This window comes from Haliotis asinina, chromosome 10, assembly GCF_037392515.1.
Source record: "Haliotis asinina isolate JCU_RB_2024 chromosome 10, JCU_Hal_asi_v2, whole genome shotgun sequence".
Lineage (NCBI taxonomy): Eukaryota > Metazoa > Mollusca > Gastropoda > Lepetellida > Haliotidae > Haliotis > Haliotis asinina.
The window spans coordinates 54,113,611-54,129,724 of NC_090289.1; the positions used below are offsets into that span (position 1 = coordinate 54,113,611).

At 39.6% G+C, this 16,114-nt stretch overlaps 2 protein-coding genes across 2 annotated transcripts in view; both read right to left on the reverse strand.

The window, feature by feature from the left end:
- The window catches only part of LOC137298514 (zygotic DNA replication licensing factor mcm6-like), a 385,641-nt gene that overhangs the window by 252,512 nt on the left and 117,015 nt on the right, over positions 1 to 16,114 (reverse strand). The window lies entirely within an intron of this gene.
- LOC137298161 (homeobox protein vab-7-like) lies at positions 7,776 to 15,308 on the reverse strand. The gene is made up of 3 exons (XM_067830297.1): positions 14,642 to 15,308; positions 9,102 to 9,262; positions 7,776 to 8,789 (listed from the first exon to the last, which is right to left on the reverse strand). Exons 1-3 carry the CDS (start codon positions 14,907 to 14,909, stop codon positions 8,268 to 8,270), a joined length of 951 nt encoding a protein of 316 aa, XP_067686398.1. The 5' UTR covers positions 14,910 to 15,308; the 3' UTR covers positions 7,776 to 8,267.

A 16,114-nucleotide genomic window follows, 5' to 3' on the forward strand; every position in this document is an offset into this window, starting at 1 on the left:
TGAAATTTGGAATGTCTTTCCACACTTTTTCTGAATGCTCGGCTAAAGCCTTGGAACCATGATCAAAGACACACCTGTGAAATCAGATAAATAATGTTCAACTGTATCTCAAACAATGTGAAATGGATGCCCAAAACAGAAAAGGATATGTTGCCCATAGTGGATTATGAAAAGAACATAATGGTATTTAGCAAAGAGGAGGTACACAGCCTCTTTTTCCGTTCATCCAAAGGCAGTTTCCATAAACTATATGTATGACAAGTAACAATCCAGAGTTTCTGATTACCGAGAGCACATGGTGAGTGAAATCCCTCCACCGTAAACTCGATACAGAGTGTATTGTTTAAGTGTGTTCAACGAAAATAGAGTCAGGAAGAATCCTTATCAGGGTCACACAACGGTGAAAAGCTGGCAGTGATTTGGTACCTTTATTCAACAACTGTCCATGACATAATGAGGATATTCTGTTGTTGTTTTCCAGGAAACAATGTGTATATTACGAATGAATATTATTCCACCACTGCCCACGGCACATTAAAGATGTATTTGTATTCTACAACGATATTATACGAATATTCTATTTATATTTCTCTTGCATATTCTCGGTTGTTCTCTTTATGTTCAGGTATTTTTTAAACACAGCATCGCCGTCAGCGTACCGTCAGCTCCGGTCTCCGAGTCTGTGTATCGACAACTAATTGCTCAATCAAAGACCCTATTTAGACAATGATAGTCTTAGTCCTAATTGTTACCCAGCTTAAACGCTGGACTGACCACCTTGCACCCCCTTTGAAATACAAGGCCAATGTTTAACCCTCAATCCCCAGGGGTGGGCAAAACGAGATTTAAATAGACTCCAATTAAGATAATATTGCCCCCTACTCCCCGCCCCGTCCATGTCCCATCGGCTCCCCTCGCTCCAATATTACTCTAATTGCGTCATGGTTTAATTGACGGAACTAGGGGGCGCCCTTTCATGTGTTCCGCCCTCTGATTGGCTGGTTTTGTTAATGTCATTTTACAACTCTCTGATGCATTTTACGGCAGTCAAATTAGAGTTTAAATGGTCGGTGAACAATTTGTTGAAGATGAAATCGGGAGTACTTTGCTCCAGATTCCCATGATTAGCACGTCCATGACCTGGGGTCACATGCTGATCGTGTTAGGGACTTTATTATGCCTACAATACATAGGTAAACTGCTGCAGGATAGATGGATATTGTTATAAACACTTTATAGCCTCGTCTACAGAATGTAAGCTTATCACCCAGTACAATACTTAGTGACAAAACAACCTCCCACAATGGACCTGATGGCTGTGCTTGACATGGGAGGTCATGTGTAATATCCCTGTCATCATACCTCATGTGTTTCTCGACCCACCCTCCCAGTCGCTTGTACTCTGCTGTCCAGTTGACTAATACTCGTTTATGGAATATCATTTAGCCACTAGCTGTGTGATGTCTGAATTACTGTTTACAACATGCACACATAAAACACGAACTATGCAGTCTCGCCACATTTCACTCATGGCCGTGATTTCACGTATGCACGTGAAACACGTGCACCTGCTGTGTCCTCCACATCGAGGGTAGGTGGTGGTCACTCTGGGCGAGTAGGACCTGGTCACTCATGCACGTGTGTGGGGGGTGGGAGGAGGCTTGTGGAGGGGACAGCTGCGAGGTGTGAGTAGCACTGCTTGTCTGTCACCCCATGTGGCGACTCGCACTACTCCCTGGCTTTGATCAAATGTGCTGTTTGCTGTCCACGAACATTGCCAAGGGTGGGAAAAACCTGGACTTCATCTCACACACCGCCAACCAAAACATTTCTTTGATGTGCATCAACCGCAATGATACCCTGACTGTACCACCTTGTCCTCAGACACCCATATGTTGGCTTGCATGTCCCTGAAAGAGATCATGTCTAGTTAATTATGACGTTAATGGATTTTATTTAAATTTGTAATTTAAGGTATTAGGTAATGTATGGTAAACGATCTTAAACCTTTTGGGAGAAGATCTTCTTCTTTATAATGGCGTTTCAATGTTACGTCTGTTCCTTCGCCTGATGAAGCAGCACTGGCGATGTCAGCCATTTAAGTTCCATGTCTTCTTCGAACTTTCAAAAGTTCCAATCACAGACATCGGTTTCTAATATGAGACAATGGCCGAAACATTACGGAACGGAACGGAACTGGCCTACATGGAACTAAACGGGCGCGTTTACAAATGCATACGCTGTCGTAGTCATGAGTTCAATGCTTTTGTTTTAAACAGTCATTTGTTCTTTATAATTTGTGTATTTTTCTAAAACACTTACATTGTTTTCATAACAGTATATCAAACATATAACACACTGTCTGAACAATGTTTATGAAGTAATAACTGTTACAATCAATGACGGGAATATATTTTGTTATCTTATAAATTTTAGCGAGGTGCTTGTGTATACATGTATATGTGAATTTTCCGGATAGCTGAAAATTATTCGTGTTGACAAAATTCTGATAAGGCTTAAGGGGTTGCTATTTTGGGGATAAATGAGTTTATGTATTGGATACAAGACTGTTGCATGCCCCCCCCCCCCCCAAAGAAACATCAGTTCGTTTCTGTAACATAATATATCTGTGCTAATGTATGTTCTTCAAGGAATTCCTAATTTTTGAACTGTAACTTTGCTTGATGTGTCAGCAAAAAGACGCATGTAAAGCCAGTGTACACAGATTATTTATATCAATCAAGTTGAAGCTAATATTTTTCACCACGTCAGCCGAGAGATTAATTTTATTTACTGTGCTCGTAAGGTGGGTGGCGAGCCTATCACACGAAATGTATATTAAAAATGATCAAAGAGAAAAGAATAATTTGCTAAATTTATTACAAGAGTTTGGCTGAGAATGAACAATATATTTGTCTTTGAGCAGATTCTAAATTTGAACAAGCTTGATAAGGCTGAGCTTAATGGCGAGAATGTCTCCACAGACGAATGTTTTGGTGTGACATGGGGTAGGAAATTTGCAGCAGGTAAACAAAGGACACCTTATTACATTCTGGACAGACTGTGAAGACACTGAGTGACGTTAATTGACAGTTTAGGCTGCTATACCCCATCAATCTGTGAAAGTAAGTGTACATCCAGCCTATTACGCCACCTCTCAACTCCTGGCGAGCGTTGTACTTAACTTATGATACAGTTGTTAAATTATGTCAACATTTGATCTGGCCGCTTACAGTATATCTGTGATGGCATCACTCACAGTCGGAGTGATGCATTATTGGGCCAGCGTTTAACCTTCCGGATAAGTGGCTGAGTGGGGCTCTTTCGTTAGAAAAAATACTTTCACGACTTATGGGCATTCACTCGTTTTCTCTAAACCTTGAAACGCCAAAGAATGTCCAGTCATCGATTATTCATCGAAGCATATTCCACTGGGCGTTAAAACAAAATTGCCATGAAAAATATTCGAATTGATCACTGAAAAAATTATGAAACTAAGAGCTCGAGAAAGAAAGGAGCATTTCTCCGAGAAACAATTATTTTGCAGTCTAGCAAGTTCAATGGCGAGTCTACTGAATGATATAGGCACGCACACACCACTCCACACACTCAATATAATATTAAATGGGCTGGTCTGATATAATCCTTATGCGTGGTTAAATGGGGGATATGTCATGGTAATATTATAAAAATCCACTATATTGTACACACGTGTGTCCACTAGAAAGGGTCATGTCTTTAAAGATCCGATTTAAAAGGACCCGCATGTTCAGCTGATATAACTTCGGCAAAATGTAGACAAACACTGCAATGTATCGATCACACATCTGTAGGCGACAGCTGTACCCCTTGCCTAGTCACACACACACGCGTGTTTGAACAGCCTTGTTGTGTGCTAGAATATAACAATGTACATGTACATACACCAAGCAAGCATAATAAGCTTTTTAGAGATTTAAATTAGATTGTATACTTCTTATGTTTATGATTTACATGTGTGGATTTTGTTGTGAGTACACATGTGTGCATGACGTATACTCAAATTTATATGGTGAGAACGTATCATTACATGTATGTCAAAGTTCACCTGGTGTCCGTCTCAGTAGGTGGGCGTGGCAGTTTGCTAGGACGGCCCAGACAATGAGTGTGTTTTAGTGATCCCGCCTGTTGAGGAAGACAATGTACTTGAATACTGGAGAGAATTCGTTTTAAGCCACAAGTTTGTTCTGGGTGAATATATACCTCACATCTTCACATCGACTGACCATGTACCACCACTGGGTGTTTAACGACCACACTTGTTAGTGGACCATGTACCACAATAGGGTGCACAACAACCACGCTTAAATAGTGGACCAAGTATCACCACTGGGTGTACAGCAACCACGCTTTAATAGTGGACCATATACCACAATAGGGTGTACAACAACCACGCTTAATAGTGTACCAAGTATCACCACTGGGTGTACAACAACCACGCTTTAATAGTGGACCATGTACCACCATAGGGTGTACAACAACCACGCTTAATAGTGGACCATGTACCACCATAGGGTGTACAACAACCACGCTTAACAGTAGACCATGTACCACCACTGGGTGTACAACAACCACGCTTTAATAGTGGACCATGTACCACCACTGGGTGTACAACAACCACGCTTAATAGTGGACCATGTACCACAATATGGTGTACAACAACCACGCTTAATAGTGGACCATGTACCACCACTGGGTGTACAACAACCACGCTTTAATAGTGGACCATGTACCACCATAGGGTGTACAACAACCACGCTTAATAGTGGACCATGTACCACCATAGGGTGTACAACAACCACGCTTAACAGTAGACCATGTACCACCACTGGGTGTACAACAACCACGCTTTAATAGTGGACCATGTACCACCACTGGGTGTACAACAACCACGCTTAATAGTGGACCATGTACCACAATATGGTGTACAACAACCACGCTTAATAGTGGACCATGTACCACCACTGGGTGTACAACAACCACGCTTTAATAGTGGACCATGTACCACCATAGGGTGTACAACAACCACGCTTAATAGTGGACCATGTACCACAATATGGTGTACAACAACCACGCTTAATAGTGGACCATGTACCACCACTGGGTGTACAACAACCACGCTTTAATAGTGGACCATGTACCACCATAGGGTGTACAACAACCACGCTTAACAGTAGACCATGTACCACAATATGGTGTACAACAACCACGCTTTAATAGTGGACCATGTATCACCATAGGGTGTACAACAACCTCGCTTAATAGTGGACCATGTACCACAATATGGTGTACAACAACCACGCTTAAAAGTGGACCTTGTACCACAATGTGGTGTACAACAACCACGCTTTAATAGTGGACCATGTATCACCATAGGGTGTACAACAACCTCGCTTTAATAGTGGACCATGTACCACAATATGGTGTACAACAACCACGCTTAAAAGTGGACCATGTACCACAATGTGGTGTACAACAACCACGCTTTAATAGTGGACCATGTATCACCATAGGGTGTACAACAACATCGCTTAATAGTGGACCATGTACCACAATATGGTGTACAACAACCACGCTTAATAGTGGACCAGGTACCACCAATAGGCGTATTACAACCACATTCACCATATCAACATAAGTTATTTTTGTTTGAAACATTTATAGTTTACAACCTCTGTGTGTTTTGAGTCACACTGACAAAAATAATACAGTTTACAACCTCTGTGTGTTTTGAGTCACACTGACAAAAATAATACAACTTTACGTGACAGAGCAGGTGTGAAGTAGGCCGTGTGAATGACACATCCACCCTCAGAGAACTGTCAGTAAATACTTTTGTTTACAACTCGTTAATACGACATACTTATATGAAAGTATTCCGTGCAATACACCCTTGGTGGCGATGTCGACTGTCCCACTGTTCACTTCAGCTACAGTAATGGTCATCGCGGTCTTCGCAGTCACAATAAATGTTAGAATCGTGTTCAGTCAGTGTTTTCCACAGAAAATAAATGAAACACCCCTAACGATGACACAGGAGGAAGTACTTTTAGTGGTCGATGTACCACAATTCTCCGAGTTAGAGAAACCTCGTTTGTTACTAGAACATGAACTAATCTGGGAGTTGCAGGAACATCGCTTAGTATTAGGACATCAACCATTCCGGGAGATATGTTCTGGTGCACCGTAAATATTTGTATCGATGTTTATGAGAAAATGTCAGGGTTACTTGCATGATAGCACATCACAAACAAGATTGACCATTACATTAGATTGTACAAGAAGCTGCTTTCCATTCTCAAAATTCGTTCTCTTGTGTTAAACAAGTCAACCTATTAACCGTCAACTAACATAAATGATATTTTTATGAATATGAAGTAGTCATCTGTCTGTACATGACAGTTAACCATTGATAAGAGTTACAAAAACTACTCAAATAAAACTGAGCATGGTCCACCCTCAAGGGTACAACAAACAGTGGTTCTGTATGATCAGTGCGATCAGCGGACCCTCTGCTGGAGCTGTGTATACCTTCAGAAACTCAACGCCATTTACCGTCAGTCCTTAGTGAGTGAGAGAGTTTAGTTTACGTTGCACTCAGCAATGTTCCAGCTGAACTTGACTTCTATTTTCATTGCAAAACTGCACCATTATAGGTACATAATTAGTGTTTACATTTATGCAACATAAGAAATTATACACAAACTCTACGATAGATATAATGTACATTGAGAGACGTTACATATTAAGTTGTTGAAGTTATTTCGTAAATAAAGCCAAAATTATTTTACAGGAAATTGAAAGTTCCTAGTTCACTGGTGTTGAAAGGATGTTCGTGTTATACATATTTGGTCTAATATAATAATACTTCTGACTGTATTTTCTCTTTCTAATTCTAATTTGGGATATATAAATAAATAATGAAATTCATTACGAATATCGTTTAGGTTACACAAAGTACACTTTCAAAACATTGCTGGGATTCGTTGCCATCGACCTGTCTTGATTGGAAGGAAATGATTACAAGTTCGGAATTTTAACAAGTTATTATATTGCAGAAAATTGAGGTATGGTTCAAATTTGAGAGATGGATTTTGGAAATGCTATAAGTGGTTGTTTTGGAAGAGGTTTAAGATGTTGAAATCCGTGTTTGCTGATATGTATCTCTTAATTTACTTTTCATAACTGTTTTAATCCAAGATACACTTTCAAAATGTTGGACTTTCCAGATGAAACTCAGTCCAAGATCGTCGGAAATGCCCTTAAGATGCATCATCCACTGATGTTTACATTTTGCCACATATATCATCGTCGAATATTAATTTATGTATTAAGAAGCACACTTTGACGATTTTCCCATGAAAAGTTTAGCCCCAAAACATACCATTCTCCTTTTCATAACATTTACAAGGGGGAATCTACAAACTCGCCATATAACATAAAGTTTAGCGCTACTAAATATTTGAGAAAGGGTCGATGAACATTTTCAAGGCAAGAGGTGTTTTCAAAAACCCAGACCTCACATCCATATAAAAGAATAGGGGTGACCATACAATGAAACAGTTTCAAATGACACGCAATGGAATGTGTTCGACCTTGGTTTAATATGGCAGAGAGCAGCTTTCCTGCACCGATCCCGTTACAAGCATAGTCAGCTTTTGTGGCAAGCTTGCGTTGCTGTAGACCTATTCTACCTCACATCAATCCTTGAGTACAGATAACTAAAAAACATGCTCTCGCATAGACATTTTTATTTCTTACTCTCCAAAACTGAAGAATATATAGTATGTACAAACAAAAACAATCATAAATCTCTCTCCGATATGTACATAAAACAACATATTTTGACAAAGTGAGTATAGGGAATGAGACAATCGCGTCGTCTTGAGTAAGTTCAGTTGTGTGCGCAGAATACCCGTGTCCACCTAATGCGCGCGAGTGTAACGCACTCTGTGAGTCTGTGACGGCGTGTGACGTTGTCATCTCCGCTCGTTGAGACGAGGCAATATCAGTAATAACAGCAAGCAGTGTCCAACTGTAGTTCCCTCATTGGTGGCATGAGCACAGCCTTGACGTCCCATGACGTTCTGCAGGGCGGCTTCTACACACGGGAGACAACTCAACCATATAAGGGAGACATCTCAACCTCAGCACAATACTTGAGTCCTCCAAGTCCCATATGTAATATATGTCTTTGTGACATCATCTGATGTCGTGATGACGTAGAGCTACGTCCGCTCAACTTCAGACTGGAATGGTCGGAAGAGCCCATTGGGAGCTGTAGAGCTGTTGCTCTTCGTTGACACTGGAGAGGGTTTGTGTAGTGTAGGTGTTGACGGAAATGGGCTAGAGCACAAAGAGTCCGAAGGGGGAGTTGAGGGGGTGGAGGGAGCACTGTGACCCATAAGAGCTGTTGGGTCTAACGGCGACCGAACTGTAGGGGGTGAATGGACTGTATGGGGCACCACCATCGTTGGGGGTCGAAGGAAGGAGTTTGTCAGGTTGTTGAAATACTCTGTTCCTGGACGAAGTCCTGCTGCCATGGGTAGCTGGGCCAGTCCCGCCTGGGGGCGCTGCAAGCCCATTCCGGAGTAGCAACCAAAGGGAGTTCCGGCAGCCGCGATGCCGTATGGATAGGATGCAGCTGCAGCAGCGATGTAGGCGTAGATGTTTGGGTCGGCGATACCATAGGGCCATGCCATTGCCATGCGTTGTCGCTTGTCCTTCATTCGTCTGTTCTGGAACCACACCTGAACAAAGAAGAGACCACGATGAGAATGAGAATGCAACTACAGATCACTTCAACAGTCATAATGAGAGTGACCAATATGTTATGGTATCAGTTCGTGGTCTGGAAAGAAGTATGCGCACTTATTACGAGCATGACGATATTAGACCAAACAAGGCAGCAGAGAAGCTCACAAAGTCGGTGGCTGCCATAGGACTAAATATCACTCTACAGGCGGTGTAATTAGATACTGTACAATAATAAATATGAAATAATAAGTCGATGACAGTGGACATTGCGTAAGCATAGATATGACATGGTATATGGGTCTCACCTTTATGGTACTCTCGGGCAAGTTGAGGGTCGCGGCCAGTTCGCAACGCTTTGGGCGTGAGACGTAGTTTTCTTTGAGGAACTCTTTCTCTAAACGACCGATCTGCTCCCTCGTGAACGCTGTACGATATCGACGAACGCCGTTGTCGTCCAAAGCATTATCTGAAAGCAAAATCACATCATGAGTAATGAAGAATCGCAATCACCAAGTTGTATAACGAAGCGAACGTGACCAGTGTATACCTCTAGTCATGATCTCTCTACTTCTATCGACAGGTGATCTCTCTACTTCTATCGACAGGTGAGTCAGTCCACAAAGTTGTTCTCAACTCGGAATGCGACAAATAAGTGAGAAGTTATGGCAGCCTGATGCTGCTATAAGTAAAGTCGCGTGTGATGGGTGCGAACGGAAGCTATGTTTGTGACACCTCCAGAGATAGCCTCGCTTACGACCACCTACAGACACGTTTATGACAAGACAATATCAAGTCTGACAGCGTTGCTAATTACCCAAGTGGACCATCGCCGGTTCTCGTTTTGACAGGTGAAGTTGAAGTGACCTCTTCAGAAAGATGGCTCGGGATATATAGCCCTTACATTGCCTTGTCACTTCCTTTCTCGTCGCCCTGACCGCTACCCTGCGCCATCTGGTGGCAGTTTCAGTTGTTAACAGTTAGGTAATCAATTAGCACCTTCGTCATGTCGCAAATCGTATCACGTGACACCATTTCTGACCAGCCATTGGTTACCGTTTCCCAAAGATTGTTAAACACGCATATTCGGATATTACAGATAGCCTTCTTCAAGATCAAAGGAAAGATCAGTGGTGTCTGTTTACATCTAAGGGTAGAAAGGTCCGTGACAATCACCAAGTGGTATTCACATCGACTTGCTTCATTGTATATATCGCCATATTGGTGACTATCGGTGCCAGTAATCGACAGTTTTATTAAGGAAGCGGTTGTGGTTTATGTGGTTTAGGAATACCCGGGGTGAGGGACCAGTCGCTAGCTTACATCGTGAGACATACGAAACCTCACAGGGAGAAATCTTACAACATGAAAACTTCCCCAGCTCCGACCCACGGAGTCGCACATCTTGTATCTATGTATGCCATCAAAGCCAAAACAAATGTTTATACAGTTTAATCAAATGGGCCGAAATGTCTTTTTTCCCAACAGTAGTGCACCTTTTTGAGCACTCCTTTATAAACAGAAGAAAACTGAACTAGTTCGTAATCAAAAAGCGCACGTGCTGAAGGTCCAAATTTAAGGGGGACGATTTCTTGTTCCTCTCCAAAAGACGACCATATTTAAATCAGACTTTGTTCAATGGTTGTTACAGATGCGATGAAAAGTAATAATTATTCATTACTTGCTTACTCCGTGAGGTGGGGAATATGAGTAACAGACCCAGCAAACCTTGTTCTCATAAATATGCCCATTTCTCTAAAAGTGTTGTCATAGTTATTTTCGAATCACACATTATTTTCCGGAGGTGTGATACATTCAAGACAATAGACGTTAAACAGCCCCAAATAACTTACAGATCGCTCACTGACATCTGTATTTCATTAACATCTGTATTTCCTTCCTGATGATACAGCTTCACAGCAGCTAGACGAAAATAGTCGTCTACACATACAGGGATTGACACGTATATACCATTTTAGCAACTGGGAATTTAAATAGCCAAACTGACAATGAAAAAAAAGAACACATACAATTTCAGCATTTGGGAATTTAAAATACAGTCAAGCTGATAATGAAAAAACATTTACCATTTTAACTAATTGAAATTTTAAACACCCCACCTGATTACCAAAAAGGTGTTTTGTGAAACAATTAACTGGACTGTAACAGACAAGCTGTAAGAACATCACGTTCCGACAGATTATATTTCCCGTGTTTTGACGCGCTTTTACACGTATAATCCAATAATTGTGTTTGTCTAGAGGGTGATTACAGATTCATTGGATTACATAGCAACTAGACCAGGGGAATCTGGCTCTGTGTATTCAGATACTCCTAATCCGTACATCTTTAATCTTTACCGCACGTGTTAACTTTTGGCGACGCGTTGTGAAGGTGATGAGGGATAGGTAAAGATCACACTAATTACTGTCTGTAGGTGACGGCAGGCGACCACAGATTGTCTAATTAATCTCAGACATTCTGTAATTACAATTTAGACCATGCTTGGTTTGTGATGGGTGTGACAATCTGGAGTTAAATTGACGAGTCACAGTTTCGGATATTCCTCTAAACAAACACACTTGTAAAAGCGTAATTGAATATTGAAAATGGCTACAAAGTCTTTTTATTGTTTCACGAGAGAACTTTATTTTATGCATTCAAATAAGAGAGTGGCAATACTCAAGCTGATATTGTGTTGTTGGATATTAATGAAATCATAAAAGTGTTTGGTGGAAATTTCCAGGTGGATATTTGAATTTCCTACAATGATGTATTTCATGAAGATTTAAATGTTAGGTAACATCAGTTCAGGTCTGTTCTCTGTGACGTGTGACATTCTAATCTTTAAAGAAAATAATTATTGTTCTATATATTGACAATTAACTTCAAGAAGAAAGCAGAAATGTTGCAAAAACTAAGATATATAACAAAATATTTACACGATTTATGAAGTCAATTTACATATGTTTCTCAAATGCACATCGGGTTTTATGAAACTTTCCAACTAATTGTATATTTCTACGACAGGAATGTTTCTGTTGAATGTTTGCCACTGAATATATAGTGCTGATATAGGTTTTATCTATGTGAATGGAAGTATGTATTTTGTGTGATCCTGAAAACATGCTTTAGTGTACAGTGAACGAATGATGGTAACATTTCCTTTAACTGGTCTTCATGTTGAAGATTTTAATGAGGCGTTTACATCAAGTCTCCTGTCTACCATTCTACATTATCTTCACTTCTCTCTGACTCCGTGTGCCTTCCTTCAAATCGTACACATGTCAGTAAACATATATGTAGTTCTCTTAATTGTAAATAACTGAAGCTCTAAAGAGGACAAAGAGGCGAAGTCAACTGTAAAGGTAGTTTGAGTGTATACTTACATGAGTAGGCACTCTTTCTCGTAATTGTGAACTGAGATACACAAACTTATCTACTAGTTTTCTTCTATAAAACACATTGTATTTACAAAAAACACTCCATTTAAGAGACAACTGATGGAAATAAAATCTCGAGACACAATGGCCAGCTAATTGCAAGCTGATACTACAGGTGTATGGATTTCAGCCTGTTATTTGTATATGCATATATGTATCAGAGTGTTACACACACTTGTTTAACAAAGATATAAAATAGATACATATATACATAAGGATTCAATGAACAGCTGCAGTGACAAATGATATTTTGATCTAAATTTTGTAAAATACTGCACTTGAAATTACACAAAAATGTGTTTTTAGTTTTGTTCATAATGCGACTTTCTAAAAGTAGTACGCCCAGATAAAACAAACTCATTTCGAATACTTGTGTTGATTGTTATTTCTCTCAATAAAATCTTTCAGCAGTTGGTGAATAATAATTTTCGGCTATAGCGAGCTTCACATAATTATTATTTTTTCAAACTCGCTACAATAATACATGTTTCTATTATATGCCTTGTCTTTGAGTTTGGATGATTGTGTGTTGGTATTTGTTTATTCTGGCGGTAGGACAAAGGACGAGTGTTTGAGTGAATTAACCCGGGGGTTGGATAAACGCAACACAATGGCTACTTCACGTTTGTCAAGATGACCAGTGTCCAGTAGGCTAATCTGGTCAATAAATCACCTGATACCGGATACAGCACGTGCGGTTACCTCTTGAATATATATCTTGAGGTAAGACAATGTGACCCTATGTCGCAGAGGACGTCAATTGTCCACTAATTAGGATTGTTTTAGATGGGGACAAAGCTTGATTGTTGAACAATGAACAAATATCATGTCGTAAATTACGTGTTTTTCTGTGCATCAAAAAAGTTGATGACGTCAGTATGCTAAAATATATACACTTTTGCTTTTCTAGTGCGTTCCTGTCTAAAATTATAACAAATAAATTTTCGGGGTGTATAATGATTTGTGTTCTTGTTAGAAGATATGGATGTATTTCATTTACTGTGTGTGTGAAAGAGAGTTTGAAACTTTTGTCATATTTGAAAAAAAATAAAAATAATTTTGTGTTTAAAAATATATAGAAACGGTATTAAAATTATATGAAAGAACATATTTATTCAAAATTGTCTAGCTTGTGAATATGGGATAATATGGAGCGTTGTAGTTGCAGTGTATTATTAGGGCCTTATCTTGGACAGTTTTATGCCTGTGCATCGAGACAACAAATTAATGCATTAGTATACAGTAGGCACCGCTTGGGTTAAAAGACAGTAATAACATGTTTGGTATCATTAACAAATACATGGATCGGCTGTTCTATGAGTCAGTATATATTTCCTTTTAGTTTAGCATCGTAATTATTTCCTACAACCTTTTACCTGTGCATTCAACCTAGTACCCATGAGTTACCAGGTAAAAGAAAACTCAAGCAGGTAAATAAGTCTATCTATCATCTGGTGCTTCACTTCCACATGTGAGATAATTATAACATCAGATGATTTCTGCAATGTTTTTCTAGTTCCGATGCACGTTTTATATTTCATTTCCATCGTGATGCACAACACTAACATGTTAGCATGACAGTTAAGAAAAAAGTGAAGTCGGGATGAAAATAACCAACGGAGCGTAAAAGAATTAAATAAGCACTAAGTTGCCCGTGATATTAGAAATCATTCGCCTATGAAAATATTTTCCTCCCTATAGATAAAGACGTCACACATATAGCTTCAGCTTGAAACGATGGGCCTGATTTTTATTTTCTACTATTTTAATTCATATCATTAAATATTAAATTTTTGTGTGGGATTTTTCTTTACTAATTAACCTATCATTATTTACCATAGTAACGAAAGGTAATTAAACAGAAAATGACGAACTGAGTAAGTACGTAAACGAAGCTTGATGAGTGACAAAGAAATGCAAGTATTATGTAGTTTCTTGTCAAAATTCTACATTTTCAGTCCATTATAAATTCCACATATAAATATACGGACAATTGTTTACAGTAGATTTTTACATTTATTTCGTTAGTTACCTGTTACTGATGCAGTGGTAACAGGACCAACAACATTTATAGTGAGCAGTCATGTGTTCAAGTGTATGATACTAATAGAGTATTTATTGACGATAACTGCCTAGTCATCCTGAAAGTATATTAAACTACCTTTCAATGCTAAAATAAAACCATGGCCTGACTGATACTATTTTTATTGCTGCTTGCTGCACCAAGGAGCGTTCACGAACGTATGATTTGTGTTGTTTAATTACCTTTGAACCATCGTACAATGTTTTTCATTTATAAATACGCCTATGTAATTATTTGGTGTCATTTCTTGCTGGACTTCTTACGATTTAGCCAGTTCTATGTATTTGCGTCATTAAGAAATAAACAGAACATATTTGTTTACCTTTGTTGCTAGCTGGACTTCTTACGATGTGCTCATCTTCACTTGATGATGTCATCTTGATGTCGTCGTCGTGCTGGCGTCTTTCTTCATCTGATGTTACAGTAGACGTTGTGTCGACGCTGGCACCGCTGTCGTTCAAACTGCTGTCGGCGCTTTTGCAAGCCCCGCCATCCATTTCGGCCGAAAACTTGTCAGGATCACAAGGAGCGCGATACCTTTCGTCTGTACGTTCAACGTCGATGTAGTTGGGGTCTGACATGGTGTGCATTGCCGTCGAGGATGTTACTCAGCGATCCAACAATATCGCAGTCGTTTCGAAAGTTTTTTAAAAGTTCCAGTATTATACAGACTCACCGTGAAATTGTCCTCAACAACCGGAGATATGATCACAAGTGTTTTCACTGGCATACGACCTCAGTATATGTCTACCGTGCCATATATACCTATATACGTATGTCCCTTGTCCAAGGTGTGAAGTTCACCTGCCGACTGAGTCTCCTGCTATGTATTGCAGCACGTCACGCTAGCACTGGTACACTCTAACTTAGTCCACAAAGATGTTGAATTTTGCGCTCGACTTGCATCAAATAGCTGCTTGTGTAGTGACGAGCTGAGAGGGTACAAATAGCTGCTTACGCTCAATGGACAATGAATTCTTCCTCAAACTCTCGCCCTCTAAAAGGTCGCTGGGGACAGTTGATTTGATTGACAGGTAATAATTCAATAGGGCGGAGCTAAGATGATCAGCGACTGGCGTATGACGAGCCGGCCGCATTGATTGAGTGGGCGGGGACAATTTCGACCAATTAGGTGGGAGACATCGAAGATGCGACAGACATCACCATCCGTGAATACATTATGTAAGTAAACTACCTGCCGTCACATTGTTTGTCTCAAGATTTGTTTTCATTGCAGTATGCTCCACAAACAAAGGACAAATATGTTAGTTTGCGTTTTTGCAGAAAATATATGAATTCATTTTTTTAAGAAATATTTTCAGCGTGGTCTGTGATTTTTGTAATAAATATATACAATGTTTTTAGAAATGCTTTCACTCAAATGAAGATGTTCTGAATTCAGTCATTTTAACAAAGGATGTGTTAGAAACAGACATGTCAATTAATCTTCCCTGAGTACCTCAATGGTATGACATATCAGCCACCCTTGTAGATACAACCGCAAAATAGGAAATGACGGATTTCATTAAATTCATCTGATCATATTTTGGCAGACTATGTATCTGCTGCCATATTTAACTGAGCAAACAACAATGGCTAGTGTTTCAACAGGTAGATTTCAAAACCTTTAACGGTCGCTATCTATCTATCTATCTATCTATCTATCTATCTATCTATCTATCTATCTATCTATCTATCTATCTATCTATCTATCTATCTATCTATCTATCTATCGATCATATTAGATCTTGACTTTACAGCTATATGTCGGTCTGTGTTCACTTATAAAATAAGC